The sequence below is a fragment of the Dermacentor andersoni genome, chromosome 7, assembly GCF_023375885.2.
Source record: "Dermacentor andersoni chromosome 7, qqDerAnde1_hic_scaffold, whole genome shotgun sequence".
Classification (NCBI taxonomy): domain Eukaryota; kingdom Metazoa; phylum Arthropoda; class Arachnida; order Ixodida; family Ixodidae; genus Dermacentor; species Dermacentor andersoni.
In genome coordinates this window covers 68515158-68536671 of record NC_092820.1, presented here as the reverse complement: position 1 = coordinate 68536671, position 21514 = coordinate 68515158, and the positions used below count along the sequence as shown (strand labels likewise).

The 21514-nt window shown below is 47.4% G+C and overlaps 2 protein-coding genes across 2 annotated transcripts in view; one reads left to right on the top strand and one right to left on the bottom strand.

Moving 5' to 3' along the window:
- LOC126534947 (uncharacterized) overlaps nt 1-21514 on the bottom strand; it is a 37273-nt gene that overhangs the window by 11468 nt on the left and 4291 nt on the right. Inside the window, exons 2-4 of the mRNA XM_055072818.2 lie at nt 16834-16929; nt 13313-13425; nt 9260-9430 (exon numbers count right to left, since the gene is read on the bottom strand). Coding sequence (XP_054928793.1) covers nt 9260-9430; nt 13313-13425; nt 16834-16855 — 306 coding nt within the window. The 5' untranslated portion in view covers nt 16856-16929. The remainder of the gene's footprint in view (nt 1-9259; nt 9431-13312; nt 13426-16833; nt 16930-21514) is intronic.
- LOC129385752 (piggyBac transposable element-derived protein 3-like) lies at nt 17503-19825 on the top strand. The gene is made up of 2 exons (XM_055072817.2): nt 17503-17635; nt 17963-19825. Exons 1-2 carry the CDS (start codon nt 17597-17599, stop codon nt 19733-19735), a joined length of 1812 nt encoding a protein of 603 aa, XP_054928792.1. The 5' UTR covers nt 17503-17596; the 3' UTR covers nt 19736-19825.

Here is a 21514-nt window from a genome sequence, read left to right as displayed (position 1 = left end):
TGTAAGTGTACCAGAGAGATGGAAGATTAAATTATATTATTCTAATCGGTTAGACAATTGATATATATATATATATATATATATATATATATATATATATATATATATATATATATATCGCATACAGCCATTAGCGATTGGCCGCTGCGATCGGCTTGCTGCACTCGCTGACGGCATATGCGACTGCCTGTCTGCGGCAAAGCTACTTATCGCTGTTGCTAGGAGAGTCTCAGAGCCAGGAGACCTACTCTCGCGCCTGGAGGAAACAGTCGACCGCTTTACCAGTGCACTGGAGAAGCTGACGATGGGTGGCAACATTGGCGACCAACTTCGGCGCAACCATTCGCCTTCACAGTCTAGCAGCGGACCTAAGGAATCGCGGCGTCAGTTGTGCTGGTACAACATTCACTTTCGCGAACATACAAGTCGCTGCACCCAGCCCTATTCGTGGACGGGAAACGCACAGACTAGCCCCTAACGGCGGCATGCGACATCAGCCTTCGCGCAAGCCGCCTATTCTTCGTAGTCGACCGCATCACCGGCACCCGCCTCCACGTCGACACCGGCGCCGAGCTGTCTATCGTTACCGCGAATGCCACAGGTCGTCAACGCCGCAAGTCCACACCCACACTCCAGGCAGTGAAGACCGCCATCGCATCGCATGGGCTCCGGTCAATAACGCTAGACATCGGACTCCGGCGCTTGCACAGATGGGTGTTTGTGATCGCCGACGTCAGCTTTGCCATACTGGAAGCGGACTTCCACAGCCAATTCGACCTAGATGTGAGTGTTCGCGATCGGCGCCTAAAGGATAAGGTCACATCCATCGATGTGCTTGGCCTGCAGTTCAACCTCACCTCATCTCGCATGCATTACGTTTCGACCGGTCTCAACGTACTACAATGTGCTGGCTGAGTGTCCGGAACTCACGAAACCCCGAAACGATGCGCTGCCCGTGAAACACAAGGTGACGCATCATATGGCCACCACCGGCCCACCTTTCGCCGCGCGGCCATGGAGGCTCGCTGGACGGATGATGGAAGTCGGCCACCATGAGTTCGAACACACGCTTCAGCTCGGCGTTATTCGTCCTTCCTCCGGCAATCGGTCTTCTCCTTTCCATCTGGCTCCAAAGCAGGACACTGGCGGCCTTGCGGTAATTACCGAGCTTTGAATGCCCTCACTACTCCGGATCAATATCCCCTCCCCCACATACTTCGGCGCTCGTCCCGCAGGAAGCAAAATACACAGCAGGATCGATTTGATGAGCGCATACCACCAAATTCCTGTCGAACCCAGCGACATTCAGAAAACAGCAATCACTACTCTATTTGGCCCATTTCTCCGTATGCCTTACGGTTTGAAGATAGATAGAATAAACGGTATTCTCCAACGGATACGGTGGTCTACCCACCCCCCGACACAGAATGCGGCGTAAACTTTTCAAAGGTTCATTGACGAAGTTACGCGCGGACTCCCGTTCATTTTCGCCTACCTTGACGACATTCTCGTTGCAAGGCGCACAGACGAAGAGCACAAAGAGCACTTTCGCCTTCAATTTGAGCGACTGGATGAACACGGCCTAGTCCTAAAGCAGGGTTTGGGTACGGGCTATTTGGGTACGGGCTAGCGCTTGTCTTCGTCATTCTTTTGGTCCTTGTCTATGTACGCGTTGTGATATTTGCTAGTCCTAAAGCCCCAGAAATGCATTTCCGAGTTGAAGCCCTGGATTTTCTCGGCCATGGCATTTCACCCCAAGGCATCAAGCCACTGGAATCACGGGTGCGGGCAATCGAGGACTTCCTCTCTTCAACCTCCTTCAGAAAGTAGCGCGAGTTTCTAAGGCTCATAAATTTTCACAGGCGCTTCACTCCAACCTGTGCGCAAGTTCTTCAGCCGCTTACCTACTTGCCGCGTCGTGATTCCAAAACACCGCCTACCTTCCACTGGTCCTCGGAGCACGAACACTCCTCTCAGGAAGTCAAAACGCGGTTGGCTGCTGCAGTGTTGCTGATTCATCCGTTGTCCGACGCTTCAGGTCGTCTTATGGTAAATGCGTCGACCACGGCAGTGGGTGCAGTACTACAGCAACACGATGGCACAGACTGGAGGCCGCTGGGTTTCTTCTCAAACAGCCTCAAACCTACAAAAGTTCGCTACAGCACCTTCGGGAGGAAGATGTTGGCCATCTATCGCGTTGTCAAGCATTTCCGTTTTTTTTTCCTGAAGGCTATTATAGCTTTTACATTCTGACCAACCGCACGCCGTTAACCTTCGTTTTCAAGAACAACAGTTCGTCGTACTCAGAACGTCAGCTTCGGCAACTTTCTTTCATCTCCGAATTTTCTACGGACTTCCGCCATTTTCCCGGGTCCGAAAATCAGGCAGGTGACGCACTGTCGCAGATCGGCGCTGTGGCTGCTGGCACTGTGGATTTCCAAGCTCTAGCCTCTACCCAACAAAACGACCCTGGGTTGCGCCAATTGCGGGAAAAAGACTCGTCGCTCCAGCTTGCGGGGGTGCCGCTTCCCTACAGAACAACACTGGTCACGTCCGGCACATCGCGGGCAGCTCCTCGCGCGTTCCTGCCCCGTCAGTTTCGACAGCCAATATTCGATTGGCTGCACGGACTAAGCCGTCCCGGCATCAGAGCGACACAGAGGCTTACCACAGGCCGCTTTGTATGGCCAGGGATCAACAAAGATATTCGAAGTTCGGCAAGACGCTTCCAAGCCTGTCAAGCCATGAAAGTGACCCGGCACACGCTTTCAGCGATGCAGCCGTTTCGCCCACCAGATAGACGTTTCGATCACGTGCATTTAGACTTGGTGGGACTTCTTTCTTCCTGCCAAGGCTTCAGGTACCTTCTCACCTATGGCGACCGGTACTCAAGGTGGGTTGAGGCGACGCCTCTGCAAGACATCACGGCCACAACAGTGGTGGAAGCATTTGTTGCTACGTTGGTGTCGCGCTATGGTTGTCCTTTGCGAATAACTACTGACCGAGGTCGACAATTCCAAAGCTCGTTTTTTTCTGCCCTGGCGAAACTGCTAGGCCACGTGCCTGCATAACACTGCGGCTTATCACCCACAGAGCAACGGCATGATCGAGCGTCTCCACCGACAACTGAAGGTGTCATTGACCGCCACGCTCGAGAGACAACACTGGGTGGAAAGGCTACGCCTAGTGTTACTAGGGCTGTGAACGACAATCAAGGATGACCTCAGAGTCAGCGCTGCCGAGATGTTCCGTTGGTCAGCAATCCGCGGTCCAGGCCAGTTTTTCGGCCCCCAGCAAGGCACTCCGCCAGTGGCGGCGCAGCACTGAGAGAGGTTACATTCCTGGCTAGACCTGCTCATACCTACGGCCCCACGTATTGCCAGCGGGCAGCCTGTGATTAGTGTCCCGACAATGGAAACAACCATGCACGTCTTTCTGCGGCGCAACTCTATCGAGCCATCGGTGACTCCTTCCTATGAAGGCCCCGTGTGGTTTCACGTTCAGAGAAAATTTGAAAGATTGACGTACACGGAAGAGAAGAGACCGTGTCGTGCGACGGCGTGAATCCCGCCTATCGACACCCAAGCCTCCAGCATTCTAATGTGTGCGTGGGGTGGAGGGGGGGTGGGGGGGGGTTCACTTGTAGCGACCGTTTGTCAATCTTATTGGTCCTCCGCTTCTGTGAAATTTGGTTACCTCGCCTGGCCTCCACGTGGGGGTCATCGCCCTCTGCTTTTTCTTAGGATGTGAGGTGGCTGCCCGACAGGGGCGCCACCACTGCCACTCGGCAAACCTCTTTTACTGTGGAGTAAAGCCAGACTACTCTTCGTTCTCGACCTGTCAAAACGTGTATTACTTGCCTCCGCTAAACCGAGCTACTAATATATATATATATATATATTGTTACGTGTAGAAAGATACAGACGGAAGAGGCTATTTACAAGCTATTTACACTGGACTGGAGCCAGAGCACCAGGCCGACATTTTCTCGCGCCAAGAGCACAGACCCACTTCGTCGTCGTTCTCGCGGCGGCTCGTCTCTCGGGTATCTACCGATAATATCGTAATAATATATATACAGCACCTTTAGTTTGCTTTCCATATTTCACAATATATTCACTATTGTACTTTCAATAGAATCAGACTACACTTGATTCAGTCGACCTAGAGAACAGGCTGGCTCTGGATGGATCAACGTTACTAGACTAGCTTCAGTTGTAAAACTCCCCGCCCGCGCGCTTACAGCCGCTGTCGCCACTTCTGTGACAGCCGCCAGAGGGCAACGCTGTTCCATCGGGCTCCACAGCAGACGCCTCGTAACAGCCTTGAGCTCGAGCGGACGGGCAGTTTGCGCGTGTTTCACGCTCGCTGGCGTTCTCCCTTGTCCGAATTAGCGATACCACGAGAAAGCGCTATCCACCTACAGCAATAAGATTTATCGCGCCAGTTCGTTAATACTGAAAGAAGGGTAAACTGCACGAGAGGAAGAAACGCATACAGCGAAGCGCAGAAGCTGCGTTTCTAAATTATACGAGGAAAATGCCAGCAAACTTGAGAGTGGAAAAAATCAAGAGGCCGACATAGACAAAGGGACAGGAAGGTGGCTTGTCACCACCTTCCTGGTCACCACCAGCCGCCTTCCTGTCTCTTTGTCTATGTCTGCCTCTCGATTTTTTTCTACTGTCCAAGTTTGCTGGCATTTTCCTAGTATAACCATGTACCAACTAACCCAACAAGCCACTCTCATGAGCGTTTCTAAATGTCGTGTGTTTCTTCCTGTCGTCTTAACGTTTCGCGCAGTGTAGGCACACGAGCCTGAATATCTGGCCAAAGTGCGTTATTGTAGGGTGATCTTCATCCCCACCGAAGCTTCTCACCACGCCAAAGAAACGCTACGAAAAGAAAGATGAGGTCAGTGTTTGAACACACAAGCCACACACAAAAAATAAGAAAAAAAAGGAAGTCGGATTTTTCATTCCGTGAAGATGCTTAATCAGCGAAGCTGAAAGGTGCGGCCACTGTGTTTATCACTGGGTTTTAATCCCAAGGGTTTATTAAAGTGTTTCTCAGTTATGAGGTTACAAACACAATCGGCTGCGACGGAGAGAACGACGTCACTGACGGTATGCCCGCAGTCCGCAGTTGTCGCTTGTGTTCGATGTCTCGAGTTTGCTTGGCGGCGTGGTTAGCAGCCTTCGCCTGCGATTTGCCGCTTGTGATTCTTCAAAATTAAATCTTTCCGTTACGTAAGACCATGATTGGCTCATACCCCCCTAAACGAGGCCTCCCCATTACGACGACAGAAGTGAAGTGAAATTCTACACTGGAAAGATGAACGGCCACGCAGCCAGCTGTGGAAGACGACGAACGCGGGAGCAGTGGCACGAGCGCGTGCCGTTGATTTTGCAGAGAGTTCCCGGTCGGCACGAGGAATCGCTCTGTTTCACGCCGAGCGAAGCGTCGCATTGCTGGGAGCACAGAAAAAGTGGTGCGCCGAACTGTCGACATCGTTCCGATAGCGGCCTATGTAGTCAGGTACGTAGCTCGTCGGCATCGTCTGCTGATATTCTTAAGAAACTCGGGGAAGGCTACAGTTCTACGGATGACATGCTTGCTGAAATTCGCCGTCCACAACGAACCACAGAATACACCAGCGCTGCACCGCGTACTTAGTCCTGCCCGCCCGCGTAGCCGGCAAGTGAGGAAGTGAAGCCGGGCGCGACTGCAGCGCCACAAAGGCGCGGGCGGGTGGCGGTTCCGCGCAGCGGCACCGAGTTTTAAAACTGAAGCTAGTCTAGTAACGTTGGGATGGATGTCGTATCATGAAGAACAAAACGAAGACCCCTATATGGCCTTCATAGATTACGAAAAGGCATTCGATGCGCCGAGATATCAGCAGCCCAAAAGGCATAACGTATTGAAATGGAAGAACCACAGGTAAACATCTAAAAAAGTCTCTAGGAGTGTTCTGCAGCTGTCTTAAGCATCTATAAGGAAAGCGCGCTAAAGCCGATTATGGCTGTCGGGCAGAGAGACACAATCTCTTCAATGCTCGTTACTGCACTCTTGGAAACAGTAGTACAAAATCCTATAATTTCGCAGTCCCAATTGTTCGCGATTTCGGGCTTGTGCCGAACCGCTGACATGTCCCGCAAAAGCTACTTTGCATTTTTATTTACCATGTTTGCATTTTCAAAACAGTGAAGTACGTCGCAGTAGGCCAATCTACAGTACGATGACCCAATCGCGACGGGTTTCAAGTAAGCCGAAAATGAACAAGTACCTCTAATGATTTCACTTTTCAAGCCACTGCACGCCGCCTGGCTCATCGAAGTATTGCACTGTGAGAAGCCAGAGATTCCGCGTACAGCACTTGAAATAATGGTATAGTGCAAACTTGCCCCGCCAAGTAAGTCGCGTGCGTCATGCTTTATGGGGCCAGCAGTACAACCAGCCAGCAAAACTAGCCAGTAAAATCAAGTTTAGTTTTCAGCATAGTGTCCACACTTCTTCCACGAAAATTTTTCGTGTCCTTACCCTCTCAACATTTCCAAATCGCAAAATTCGCGCAAGTTTAAGAAAACGCGCGAGAATGAACGGTTTTGCGGTATTCGGACTGTTGCATATACTTCGAACAATCGGATGCGAGAATTAACGGGTAACTGCCCTGTTCAGCAATTTTGGTGACGACCACAACTTAACCCACAACGTCTAAAAGTGAGTCTGAGGATTAACATACAGAATACTATGGTAAGATTCGCCAAGCCTGGAAGATAACCAAAACTCGGGATTGGTATTCAGCCTCTAGAAGCTGTCCAAGAGAACATACATGAAGGCCGATTAGTCACAGGCGAGCCGGACTGCGAGAAGAAAATTTGCACAATAATATGAAGCGGTTACACTGCGTATAACAAAACAAACGTAGTCATGGCATGTCCACAACTGAGGAACATACGAGACTAGTTGCAAAAACTACAAAGGGTGGGGTGGCCGCTAAACTAAACGCTTAACTAAATGAGCAACACAAGAATGAAGCATACCTCACGAAAGAAATTAGGCAAAAAAAATGACTCGCATTTATATATACTATAAAGGCCCATCGGAACATTCTGGTGAAACTTCAGTACCATGCTACAATGTGCGAAGCTTTCCAGGACACTTGAATAACTTACAATGCCGTGCCTCTGTTAGACTCCTATATATAGTATGTATTCGCTCATGACAATCAGGCTGTGTTGTAAAATATTTAGCTGTCCTATGTACCTACGTGCTTTCTGGCACGCTACTGGAATTTTACCTAAATGTTCCAGATAATCTTCAGCATGTATACTCACGAGTCATTGTCGATAACTAAATTTGTTCGTGGGGCGTGATTTTTTTGCTTATGTTCACCCTTCAATTACGGCAATCGAGCGGTCGCTGGATGTTGTACAGTCCTCGAGATGAAGACAGATCACAATTATTTATGAGAAAAAGGTCTGCAATAATTGCATTCTACCGGTAATAACTTAAGGGGCAGAAATTTCACATATAACAACGAATCCTATGAGGTATCTATAGAAAGATCAACGACTGATGGCACAGAAAGTGATAGGCGTAGCGTAAGAGACATAATGACAGCGGTGTGTATTAGTCACCTTTCGGAAGTAATCGAGTTGTAGTTGAGATTAAAATAAAGAAACTTATTTGGGCTACCCATGTAATGTGTAGAGCTGATGACAGCTGGATTCACAGAATGGATGCAAAGTGAACCAAAAGCCAGTTTAAGATTAATTAGGCGGTATGATAACATTAAAAAATAGTAGACATAGGACGAAATCAGCTGACACAAAACGGGTAGCTAGAGAACTCTTGGGGAGGCCTTCGTCCCTGTAGCCAACATCATCATCATCAGCCTGGCTGTGCCCATTGCAGAGCAAAAACTCTCCCATACTTCTCCAAGTACCCCGGTCATGTGCTAATTGTGGCCATGTTGTCCTAGCAAACTTCTTAATCTCATCCGTCCACCTAACTTACTGCCGCTCCCTGCTACGCTTCCCTTCTCTTGGAATCCAATCCGTAACCCTTAATGACTATCGATTATCTTCCCTCCTCATTACATGCCCTGCCCATGCCCATTTCCTTTTCTTGATTTCAACTAAGATTTCATTAATTCGCGTTTGTTCCCTCACCCAATCTGCTCTCTTCTTATCCCTTAACGTTACACCCACCATTCTTCTTTCCATAGCTCGCTGCGTCGTCCTCAATTTAAGTAGAACTCTTTTCGCAAGCCTCCAGGTTGCTGCCCTGTAGGTGAGTACTGGTAATACACAGCTGTTATACACTTTTCTCTTGAGGGATAATGGCAGCCTGCTGTTCATTGATCTGAGAATATTGCCAAACGCACCCCAGTTTATTCTTATTCTTCTGATTATTTCAGTCTCATGATCCGGATCCGCGGTCACCACCTGCCCTAAGTAGATGTATTCCCTTACCACTTCCAGTGCCTCGCTACCTATCATAAACTGCTGTTCTCTTCCGGGACTGTTAAACATTACTTTAGTTTTCTGCAGATTAATTTTTAGGCCCACCCTTCGGCTTTGCCTCTCCAGGTCAGTGAGCATGCATTGCAGTTGGTCCCCTGAGTTACTAAGCAAGGCAATATCATCAGCGAATCGCAAGTTACTAAGGTATTCTTCATGAACTCTTATCCCCGATTCTTCCCAATCCAGGTCTCTGAATACCTCCTGTAAACACGATGTGAATAGCATTGGAAAAATCGTATCTCCCTGCCTGACGCCCTTCTTTATTGGGATTTTGTTGCTTTCTTTATGGAGGACTACGGTGGCTGGGGAGCCACTATAGATACCTTTCAGTATTTTTACATACGGCTCGTCTACACCCTGATTCACCCGCCGTGGTTGCTCAGTGCCTATGGTGTTGGGCTGCTGAGCACGAGGTCACGGGATCGAATCCCGGCTACGGCGGCCGCATTTCAATGGGGGCGAAATGGGAAAACACCCGTGTACTTAGATTTAGGTGCACGTTAAAGAACCCCTGGTGGTCGAAATTTCCGGAGTCCTCCACTACGGCGTGCCTCATAATCAGAAAGTGGTTTTGGCACGTAAAACCTCATAATTTAATTACACCCTGATTCCGTAATGCCTGCATGACTGCTGAGATTTCGACTGAATCAAACGCTTTCTCGTAATCAATGAAAGTTATATATAAGGGTTGGTTATATTCCGCACACTTCTCTATCACCTGCGCATATGCTTACGTAGAAGGTGCGCGGCAGGTAGAAGGCGGAAGTGGGGCTCAGCATGCTGGAGACGATCATGTGGATGCCGCAGAGGCTACACGTGAGGGAGCACGCATACAGGAAGCGCGTCGCCCGAGATGCCATCCACGGCGTCGAGGACATCATCATGTACACGGTCACTCCGCCCAGCTGCGATCAAGGAGGCGGCGAGCACGAGTCTTCAATAATAATACGATCCTCAAGTGACGTAAACCCGCTAAAAGCCCCAAAATACTGCTAACTTTCACCAGCGTGTGCTCTTTAGAAGGCAAGCGAGGTCAACGAGGTCTATACTGTAGCCTGTAGTATGTGAATCACGTCCCACACTCTCAGAGAAAAATTGCCTGCCGTGGTACCTTAGTGGCTGTACCATTGCGCTGCTAAACTCGAGGTCGAACGCTCGATCCCTGCCGGGGCGGTCCCATTTCGATGGGGTGCAAAAACGCCCGTGTGCTCAAACTTAGGTACACGTACAAGAACGGCTGCTGGTCAAATATAATCAGGAGTCCGCCACTACGGCGTTTCATAATGAGATCGTTGTTCTGCCACGAAAAACCCTGGAATTGAATTGGATTCTAAGGAGACGTTTACCCGTTGAGGCTTATCTTGTGCCCAAACAATAATAGTCGCCTCTCTTGCGTTGCCATCACATTCGTTATGGGCGCGCGTTCAGCACTTTCAGGTCCCGAGCCTCAAGCACGTATCAGCGTGACGACGTTATTTGCAGGGAGCCGCCAGCGTAGAGCGTCAAAACGAGAAAAAAGCGCGCAAGACAGATTATCGCTATTGTTCGGGCCCAACATAGGCCACAAATCAATGTGAAATTATATTATAGTGCATCCTGTTGTTTTCATGCTCGCAGCATACTGCGTTCCGCGCGTTATCTCCCGTGTCGCACGCTTGTTAGAAGGGTGTGCTGGAAACTCCTATACTGCAGGGAGTAACTGCTCATCCCGCATTTAACTTCGTGTAAAGAGTCGCCGAACTCCCTGATGCCTCTCCTTACGTTATAGCTCGAGCACTTTCCTTTTACTTGTGCCGAGATAGAATCAGAGTGCTCCATCGGAAATGGGACTCTAGAAAGTGGTGCTAAACACGTGAGAACTGTTACTCCAGCAGAAGTATCACACCCTCCTTGGTGCACGTTCACAACAATCCTGGACCAGCCCCCTTGTGCTGGATAATAATTCAGAGCGGAAAGAAGAACGACTCTTGTTCCAATGATAAAACGTATTCAGCGAGACAATGGGAACAAAAAAATCATTCAACGTCCAACGCGTAGGCTAAATCAGTTAAATAATGTTACCACGAATATATATAAGAAATGCCTAAAAATACTGATTCTACTAAGAGAAATAAAATTTGTAATGTGCCAGTTCCAAAAGCTTTAGAAAAGAGCTTGCGTTTGCATTTTCTGAACGCCCGACATGTAAGACATTTGTAAGCCTAACACCAGTTCCCATGTTTCGTTTGTCACTGGACTGGACGACTCAACCAAATTGATGGGCTAATTGGGCAAGCGGGTATAGCGCGCTAACCAGCCCTCCTGCTGATGCTCTGGCTTCAGTCGATTTGCTGACCATCGCGTAGACGCGACAACCAGCTTCCTAAGTTTCTATAGTAACTTGGAAAGCGATTGAGTATGGCTTATACGGGGCTGTTCAATCACAAGTTATAAAGTTCGTATTACGGCTCCGTACTTTAATTAGTGTTGTTATTTACTGTTTCTTTATAGAAGCACTAACAATTAACAGCATGGCTGTTAATTGTCAGTGCATGGTCGTATTGAGGTGCGTATAGCGCAATAACTTCAATCAGTCATTCAACCAATCAATAATACAATCAATCGTTAATCACAAACTTTGTAGACAATTGATTCACGTTGCTGCCGCCCTATTCACTACCTGACGTACTTTCTCTTCCGGGTTTCCTTTATTTTCGCTCGGTAAGCTGTTAATTAGACGGTCCATACAGCGCTAATTGAGCCTAGGAAACTTCTGTCCAAAATTGCACTGCTTCTGCCCAGGATTTTTCTTAAGCTCAGAAATTTCCGTAGCAGCTCGAAGCTTCTGAATCGTCGACAAACTTGACATCTATTTTTCAGCGGGCATATAACCGCTGCGATAATTATATAACAGAATGACGGTAGCCGTTCAAGCCTTGTTGTAGCCTCATGCCACTGACGTTGCGCAATTCTACTGGGAGCATGCTGATCGGCAATTATGTATTTAAAAATATACTGCTGACCTTCTCGGTCCAAGTAGGAGCGGTACACAAGATATGCAGTACAGTTACGATGGTCGCTACGATATTTGTTACAATGGCAATTATATCTGAATACGATGAAAGCACGGTGCAAGAGGTGCGCTTGCATATGATATCGTCCGAATGGCACTTCAGCCAGCAGTACACAGGTAGACCTGTAACGAGCACATGAGCTTATCCGTTTCGCGATATTTTCTTCATCGTGTCTGCTCCGTGCACTCAAATACGCCTTAAGCGGGCTCAGAAATTGCCCACTTATCACTTAATTGTTCATTAAACCTCACATCGGATGGTCCATCAGTGTTCGACACCACGAATTCAATACATGCAACTAGTCCAACATGGAGTCTTAAGACGCCAGACAGGAGGGTTCATAGTCAATCCATGTGGCCTCCGATAAGTTTCACGCTTACGAATTTCTACTGCATATTCAGGTCTTTGTGTCGCAAGTGTATAAAGAAGTGCATAATGCGAGGACACCAAAAAAACTTCATCGCAATAGCGTGAAACCATTGCACAGTGTGTGCTTTAACAGAGTAAACATTCTCGACCAATCTGTACCGGAGACCGGCTCGTTGGAATGGCAGGGACGAAATATTGCGCAATATGTGTAACGCATATCATGGTTTTTTTAATTTATTTATTTTTTCTGTACCCGTTTCTGTTTGTTCTCTGAAGATAACGCCGCTCAGCACAATATAAATCTCGCGCTTATACAAATCAACGAGGACAACTTCCGCCTATTTACTTGAGCGCGACGTATAATATCAGGTGGCATGTGATGCGTCCATTTTCCGCGTGATATGTTCCCTTTGCCGGTCGACAAACGCTCGGTAGCTGAAGACTGCGAGGCGTACCATTCATTGTGGTATCTTCACCGAGCCTTGTGACCACAGAAACTCATATTTTTGCGCACGCCACACTACAAGCTCCACAGTGCATATACAGAGACCAGCTCGACGTCACACGATGCACCCGCCGCGGTGGCTTATCGGCTATCGTGCTGCCCTGCTAAGCACGAGATCGCGATAGTAAATACCGGCCGCCTTCCGATGGGGCGAAATGCAAAAGCGCCCTTGCACCATGCAGTGGGGGCAGGTTAAAGATCCCCCGCTGGTCAAGATTAATACAGATTCCATCACTACGGCGTGCCTCCTAATCGAATCGTGGTTTTGGCGCGGAAAACCCCAGAATTCAATTCAATTCCCACGATGCGTGGAAAAGCGCAGTGCAAACACTGTTTTGTGCCAACTGCGTCTTGTTCGTATTTTGCGTTCCGTCTGTCCTCGCATCACGTCCTGCGCGGCACTTGAGCCATTTGCCTCATGCGAAATGTCTGATGAACGACACTAGTGACCATGCCCACGATCTGTCTGCGTTGCTTTAGGAAACAACTTCCTATTGAACAGTCGTGGGCCCCGCAACGTGTGACTATAAGCGAGCAGGCACGCTTGTTAGCATGGCGTGTAATGAACCCCACACTCGAGGCTGTGACCTATATTGAATTCGTACCCGCCGTGGTTGCTGAGTGGCTACGATGTTGGGCTGCTGAGCCCGAGGTCGCGGGACTGAATCCCGGCCACGGCGGCCGCATTTCGATGGGGGCGAAATGCGAAAACACCCGTGGTCCTTAGATTTAGGTGCACGTTAAAGAACCCCAGGTGGTCGAAATTTCCGGAGTCCTCCGCTACGGCGTGCCTCATAATCAGAAAGCTGTTTTGACACGTAAAACCCCATAATGTTTTTCATACTGAATTAGTGACTCACGATCTCGAAGCAGTCGAACAGCCCGTGGGGTCTGTGCACATAGTCGTGGAAGCCGAGGCTGAACACTGGTCTCCTCTTGATACCCAGTGTCGGCGGCAGCATCCAGTACGCCTCTGGAAACAGCCACTTGTATAAAAACCATGACGGTGGCAATGTGCTTACACGTTGAAATGTGCAGCGCCAAGCGAAGCGAAGCCCACATAGGAAGAAGGCGGTGGTGGTGGTGGTGGTTGTTGTTTTTGGGTAAAATACGTACAAGACATCTGTTACTTGGGTTTTTCCGCGTGCCGTGCGATTGGTACACGCTAAAAGAACCCCAGGTGGTCAAAGTTACACCGGAATCCCAGAGTACGGCGTGACTCGTAATCAGATCGTGGTTTAGGCACGCAAAACCACAGAGTTTAATTATTTTTTTTTTTTTGCTTGGGTTCTTCGTCATGATTCGCGCTGCTCATCCTACTTTATATTGTAGTAAAACACGTTGTTGGGCTAGTTGGTCCATTGTACTAAGAAAAAAAAACAGCCAATAAAAGACGCACAAAGGAAGCATATGTTTCCTGTGTACGTTTCCTGTGTGCGTCTTTTCTTGGCTGATTTTTTTCTTACTGCTTTTTATTATGATCAGGTTGCCCACTTTTCGCGCTTGCTAACGTGGTTGCTTCAGACATTACAGCACACCCGTTGCGGAGGCTCAGTGAGTACACTCTTAGCACGGTAACGTTTAATAAAGAAGCACATTCTCACAAATGTGTGTATAACCTTTACTCCGGTAACTTTTAATAACGGGGCATACTAGTGCACCTATAAGTTACAAATAATATTGTAACCTTTACTCAAGTAACGTTTAATACAGGGATATATTCTCACAATTTCGTGCACCTATAAATTGAAAGGCATATAGTAACTTTCAGTATAGGTACACGTAATCATTTTTATTGTAACCCTTCGCGTAAGCAGTCTTGCAACTCCTCACCCGTTCGTCATTCTGTGCGTGTCCATGAATATAGGACCACTGATTCTTCGGTCATCCGTCAAACTTCACCGCAATGCCCTAGCCTAACTCGCTGAGCAGCACTTTATAAGAATGCTATTTCAAAACACCGGCCGAATTCCAACAACTTTAAGTTAGCAACGTCCCGGGGATACTGTGCTGAAAATACGGGCACTTAAGGCGCATAGTCGCAACTATGGATGGCGTGGTGATGCTAAGCTCAAAGTCGCGTCGCGGTTGGATTCGGGGCGGACCCATTGCAATATAGTGGTCGAATGCGAAAAAAATGCTCGTGTAATTACTTAGGTGCACGTTAAGTGCACGATCCCAAGTAATCGTTATTGCACAGTGGAATAGTTTGAACCTAACTCTGGGGCTCACATGAAGCGGTACATTCAGAAAGCCTGCCGTAAGGAAATGATAACGTCAAGAGTTGCAGAGATGTAGAAGTGAAGTACTTCTTTGGGGGGAGCATTTCTTTGATGCGGAAGCAGAAGCTAAGCTCAATGATGCCCTCGCGCCCGCGATCAACGCGACACGCTTTGGTCTGTTAAACAGGTAACTCACAAGGCTTTTTTTTTCTTCTCCCCAAGGCTTCCTTCGCGCCACAGGGTTGAAAAATTAAAATTAAAATAACAGAAAAGGAGTGCCTCTTTGGAGCCAGGACATAACATACGGTATTCGGTGCAGACATTCCACAGTTACCTAATTCTACGCAAGAAAAGTAGGAAGATACCTATAAAGAAAGGCATCATGCAAGGGGACACAATCTTTCCAATGCTATTCACTGCTTGCTTGGAAGAAGTACTCAAGCTATTAAACTTGGAAGGCTCAGAAGTAAAGATCCACGGAGAATATCTCAACAACCTTCGGTTTGTCGATGACATTGTTATATTCAGCAACACTGCAGACGACTTACAACAAATGATTGAGGACCTTAACGGATAGAGTGTAAAAGTGAGATTGAAGATTAATATGCAGAAGACAAAGATAATGATAAATAGCCGGGCAAGGGAACAAGAATTCACGATCGCCAATCAGCCTCTAGAGTCTCTGAAGGAGTACGTTTACCTAGGTCAATTACTCACAGGGAACCCTTATCATGAGAAGAAAATTCATAGAACAATAAAAATTGGTTGGATCGCATACGGCAGATATTGTCAGCTCTTGACTGGAAGCTTATCATTCTCATTGAAAAGGAAGGTGTACAATCAATGCATTTTACCGGTGCTGACATATGGGGCAGAGACTTGGAGACTGACAAAGAAGCTTGAGAATAAGTTAAGGACCACACAAACATCGATGGAACGAAGAATGTTGGGCATAACGTTAAGAGACAGAAAGAGGGCGGTTTGGATCAGAGAGCAATGGGTATAGCCGGTATTCTAATTGACATTAAGAGAAAAAAATGGAGCTGGGAAGGTCATGTAATGCGCAGGTTAGATAAACCGTTGGACCATTAGGGTTACAGAATGGGCACCAAGAGAAGGGAAGCGCAATCGAGGCCGGCAGAAGACTAGGTGGGGCGATGAGATTAGGAAATTCGCCGGCGCTAGTTGGAATCGGTTGGCGCAGGAGAACGGTAATTCGAAATCGCAGGGAGAAACCTTCTTCCTGCAGTGGACCTAAAATATGATTATGATTATGATGATGATGATGATGACGACGATGATGATGATGCATACAGTATTCAAACAACGTTGTGCTGATTTGTTCATCTATAAGCAAATGCGCTCTTTCGCACTGCGAGAAGTAAATGAATAACGCCCTTATTCCCGTGCAGCGATCTCGCACCATGTTTTTCAGAGCTGCGCTCTCCGCACACGCGGTTTTTGCATGCCTTTTCTAGGTGCACCGATTGCGCCGACCGGGATTTTCGCGTCTGCGGGCTCTTAGTGGAGAACAAGTCGCGCACTGTCGCTTTCATGAGGAACTTGTTTCTACACCACGTGACGCCCTCGCACGTCAAGGACAACGATAATGTCGACTAATATGGGCGTGTTCCATTCCTGCGTCTGGGACCTATATAATGCAAAATATGACGTGCGCATGTACTCTCGTTCTTCATCGTTTTTTTTTTTTTTTTTATTTTCAGGGTGGGTGACAGTGGTTTCATCACCTAACCTAATCGGACATCTCACTTTTCTTATTGAAGAGGCCGAAAACAAAGCGCTGTATTAAAACACCACAAAGTACCTGACATGAGACAAAGAATGCTTCGCATTAAATGTAGAATCCAATGTACCGGGACCTCGCGAGAAGGCAGGATGCCCTGCCTACAGCAGGCCTAGCCGCAGGCACGCCAGACCATTAAAGCCTTTATCTAGTGCTGCAACTGTAATGCTGATGCAGATGTGCTCGACGCAGGCAATGAACGATGCAAACACCAAATCCAAGCTGCCTGCAGCGCTGACATTTAACCCTGCAGCGAACGCTATAGGTGAATATTGTAATCGCACTCGTCTTCCTAGAATTATCGATAGTTGTAGCGACTGGGGTGGGGCGTCAGCTGGAGACTTGGGCAAGGTACCTTGTACGCTGAAGTTCTTCATCTTGGCTCCGATGCAACCAGTAGGCGATCCGTCTTCTTCCTCTGTTTCTTCTTCACCAAGGGCCTCGGATGAAACTGATACGCGGTTGTTTACATGGAAAAAAAGACAGTGCACGAATTACGAGGATCCAGGTAACTGAAATGGTTCCACAAGGCGATACTCCCGCGTAAAATTTTATTAATTTTTCGGAAAACATAATTCTGACGTGAACATTATTTTGCTGTGTTACTAAAACTCCTTCTAAAACACACTATACATACGTGTTGCACATACACTCATACAGATGTAGGCTGAACAAGTCACAGTACAGCACTACAGTGCATATGATTCACGGACATAGTCAGAGTCCGTTCGACAGCCTGGCCGACCAAATGCTTAAGAGGAAGCTTTAGCTCGGGCCGAACTCCGACGCGGCCTATTCAAATACATGTAAAACGCAAAAACGTTTTTATGAGATAACCCCTGGACCGATTTTGATTAAATTTGTTGCATTTGAAAGAGAAAGTTAAATTCTAGTGACTGTTGGAAGCGGAATTTCGATTTAGGGCTCGAATTTTCTTAACCCATTATTGCCCCTTGTTGCATATCTGCAACGCCCAGTTCCGCACCCTGCCGTTTGTGAGGATCCCATTGTATCGTTCAAAGTTGTCCATACTATTGTGGCTTGAGGGTTTTTCATTTCACCAAGTTACTATCTTAGCCGCTTGGTGGCCAAAAGTTGTCTTTTCTGCACTTTGCAAAATGGCGGCACCCACGTCTTCCGCAAGCTGCGCAAACAAGGTACTGTAAACTTTTTTTATGAGATGTTAGGTGAAGCTGCGCTGCTTTTTTCACTGAATGTATGTAGTCAACACTCTAGAAACTAGTCTAGAACGTAAAAGCGTGCTTGCCGCTTGCTCTGTTGTAGATGATATTTTTTGCACGGGGTGTGTTGCATATGTGCAACACTGGGCAGAAAATGCCATAATTTCAGCTGTTGCAGATATGCAACACTGTTCCTCTGCTTGAAATGCGTCGTCTATATTGTGACGTGCATTTATGTGACTACCGGTAAGGTCTCTGCCTTCATATTGGTTTGCTCAATTTGCTTTTTTAATGATTTTTCAGGCATCCACTGCCATTTCAACCGCATTGTTCTATTCCCTTCCAAAAGAGAGGCCGAAACGTTTTGTTCGTGCAAACCTGCTGGATGTAATCGACACTAATGAGAGTGATTTTTCTGCTGATGAGGGAAGTGAAGATGAACTGTCTGGAGACAGCAGTGGTGAAGAATGGGCCGACTCAACTGAGGCTGACGAGGCTGAGGCAGAAGTTCCAAGCACGACAGATTTTCCTGCAAGGGATGGGAAATCAAGTAACGCGAAGAAGCGGTACACATGGCTGAAAAAGGAGTTCGATAATGAAGCAGTGAGTTTCCAGAACGACTTTCCGCTGCCACCTGCAGAGCCGCTGAGCGCCAAGCAATACTTTGACATGTTTGTTTCCCGTTCCATGTTGAAAGCTGTCGTGGATGAGAGCAACAAGTACTACTTTCAGAAACATGGAACCCCCCTAAACCTCACTGTTGAGGAACTGACATCTGTGCTGGGTATGTTCTTCAGGATGGGACTTGTAAACATGCACATGGTTCGTGCTTACTGGAAAAGTGGAAGTAGATATGAATTAGTGGCCCAGGTTATGTCTCGAAACAGGTTTGAGAAAATAACAAGTCACTTGCATTTCTTTGATAATGAAGCGGCCACTGAAAAAATTAAAGAAGACAAGTGTTGGAAAGTGCGTCCATGGCTCACTTCCTTGCGCAGCAACATGATTGGCTTGCCCCAAGAAAAAAAGTCAGCAGTGGACGAAGTCCTGATCCCTTTCCGTGGACGTTGTTACATTCGGCAATACATGCCTAATAAACCTAAAAGCAAATGGGGCCTGAAAGTTTGGGCGTGTTCTGGAGAATCAGGTCTGTGCTACGATTTTGATGTATACCAACGCTGCAACAAAGGTTTTTATGGCTACCAGGATGGCTACCAGCTGGGGTTGGGAGCTGGTGTTGTGCTCCAGCTGTGTTCGAGCCTTCCGAAGCGAGACGACAATCTAGTCGTCGCTGACAACTTCTTTACTGGCCCTCACCTTGTAGAAGAACTCACAAAAATGGGAATCTCCTACATTGGCACCGTCCGTGAAAACAGACTCAAGTGCGGCAAGTTAATGGATGACAAATTGATGAAAAAGCGAGGTCGGGGTACCTGCGATACTTCCGTTGCCTCCTGTGATCAAAAGACGATGGTGGCCGTGAAGTGGTATGACAACCGCTCTGTAACTCTCCTTTCCAACTGTATTGGTACCAACCCGGTAACCTCCGTTAAAAGATGGAATAGCAAGGAAAAGAAGCATGTCTTTGTAGACTGCCCAGCGATCATCCCTGCCTATAACAGATCGATGGGTGGCGTGGACCTTCTTGACAAAATGTGCTTCTCATATCGTTTTCCCATCAGGTCAAAGCGCTGGTATATGTATTTATTTTGGCATACGCTGAAGATGGCTGCTGTTAATGCATGGCTCATGCAGAAGAGAATCCTTCAGCAGCAGGGATCGTCGCCCCCGCCTTTGAGAGAATTCCTCTCTGAGCTCGCTACAAGCCTTATCTTGCACAACAAGCGACCACCAGGGCGCCCTTCAATTGAGAATGTCACACCACTCAAGAAAGTGTGCTTAAATGTACCTCGTGACGTCAGAACAGACAGCAAGAAACACTGGCCCACATGGAATACACGACGGAACCGCTGCAAGGCATGCCCAGGGGGGTACACGTATGTCTCTTGTTCGAAGTGTCAGGTGATGCTTTGTTTGAACAAGGATCGCAACTGTTTTGTAAGCTACCACCGGTAGGCTGCCAACAGGCCTACTTACGCTTTGTATTGTTTTCGATGTGATATGCGCCAGAAGGGACGGTGCTTATAAAAGAAGTCTTTCACTTGGCTTGGCCCAAGTCTTCTACATTACTGCCCAGCGTTGCATATATGCAACACTCCATAATTAATTCACAGACTATACTTTCGAATTTTTTATTGAATATTGGTCCTCCCAGTGACCCTAAGAACATGAGGAAGAAATATTTTATACTTTGGAATAGTGTTTCATATACTGGGAATTAATGGGTTAAAACGATTTTCAAATATTTGACCATTTGAAGAAAATAGAAGCACGAAGTTGACAAATTCATAGCTCTGCATCAAGAACTGATATCGCGGTTCTGTAAACGGCATCCATTAGATCATTCAAAGCGGACAAATTCAATATGTCATCTTACATCTTACGTGAATTTGTTACGTTGGTTACAACGGTTTCGCAAAAGTTGTATTTCCCTATGATTAAATTTTTTTATATTCATGTGTGACATATCAATTTTGTCCGCTTTAGATGTACTGTTAGATGCAATTCACAGAATTGTATTATCGTTTTCAGTGGTTGAGTAACAGAGTTGTAAACTTGATAGTTTCGTTTTTTGAAAATTTTCGATTCTAGCCAATTTTTAATAAAAAATTGACGACCTAACTCAAAAATTCGAAACCAACAGTCACTAGATCTTAAGTTTGTCTTTTAAATGCAACAAACCTCGTCAAATTTGGTGCAGTGGTAGCCGAGAAAAACCAATTCTCATTTTACATGTATTTAGATAGGAGCACTCGAGCTAAAGCTTCCTCTCAACTCACATTTTTATCGGACACCCCGCCAGTCTCGCTTGGTCCTGACCACCGAGCTCTCCTACAAGCTCACAAGTACATTCTACGACGGGACACACGTGCACTGGTGTGCCTGCCTCCTTCCCGAGCACGTTTGCATTATGCCTTTGGGCTGGGTTGGGCCCGGCACCTGCTGTCTCCTAATGACCGCGAGATCAAGCGCAGTCGCCACCTGGGGGACACTGGCTGAACCACAATACTGTGCACACGGCCGCCTCGACCACGCGCGTGATCGAGGCGGCCGTGCTGTGCATGACGCGGCGCGTCGTCTGCTACACTCTAAAAACAGTTTGCATCCTTTGGGGTGTACATTTGTCCCACAACAATAATCGTCATCTGCCTTGCTTGCGTTTCCTTTCTTGAAAACTCGGCGCTCGCTACTTTCCTGTCGAGAATGCTGCGTCACACTGATAACGCGCATGCCGTTCGTGACTGGGAAGTACCGGGCTCGCAGCGTTAAAGAAAGGAAACGCGGGCAAGACAGATGACGATTATCGTTGTGGGACAAATATACACCCCAAAGGGTGCAACTGTTTTTAGAGTGTAGCCGTTACTTGTTTGCATGTGTCCGTACGGCGCACACATCCTTTCACCAGGCAACATAGCTAATTTTGGTTATACGCTAGAAGTTGTTACGTGTTCTCTAGGGAGCGTTCTGCGGCAAACATTCTTCAAATCGGTTCATTAATAGCCGAGATAGAAATATTTCAGTGGCGGGAACCCACCATTTCAGGAGGCGAGCGCGACTGCCAACAGATACACTCTCTCCATTTGCCTCGTCTAACCTCCAAAAGCTAAATTCCTTCCCTGCGTCCGCCCATAACGGAGCTCGACGATGGCGTGACGCATACGTCATGGACACCGCCTTCATTTTCTTTTTTCTCTTCACTTTTTGGGGGCTCGGCGCACTTGCGCTGACAGCGTC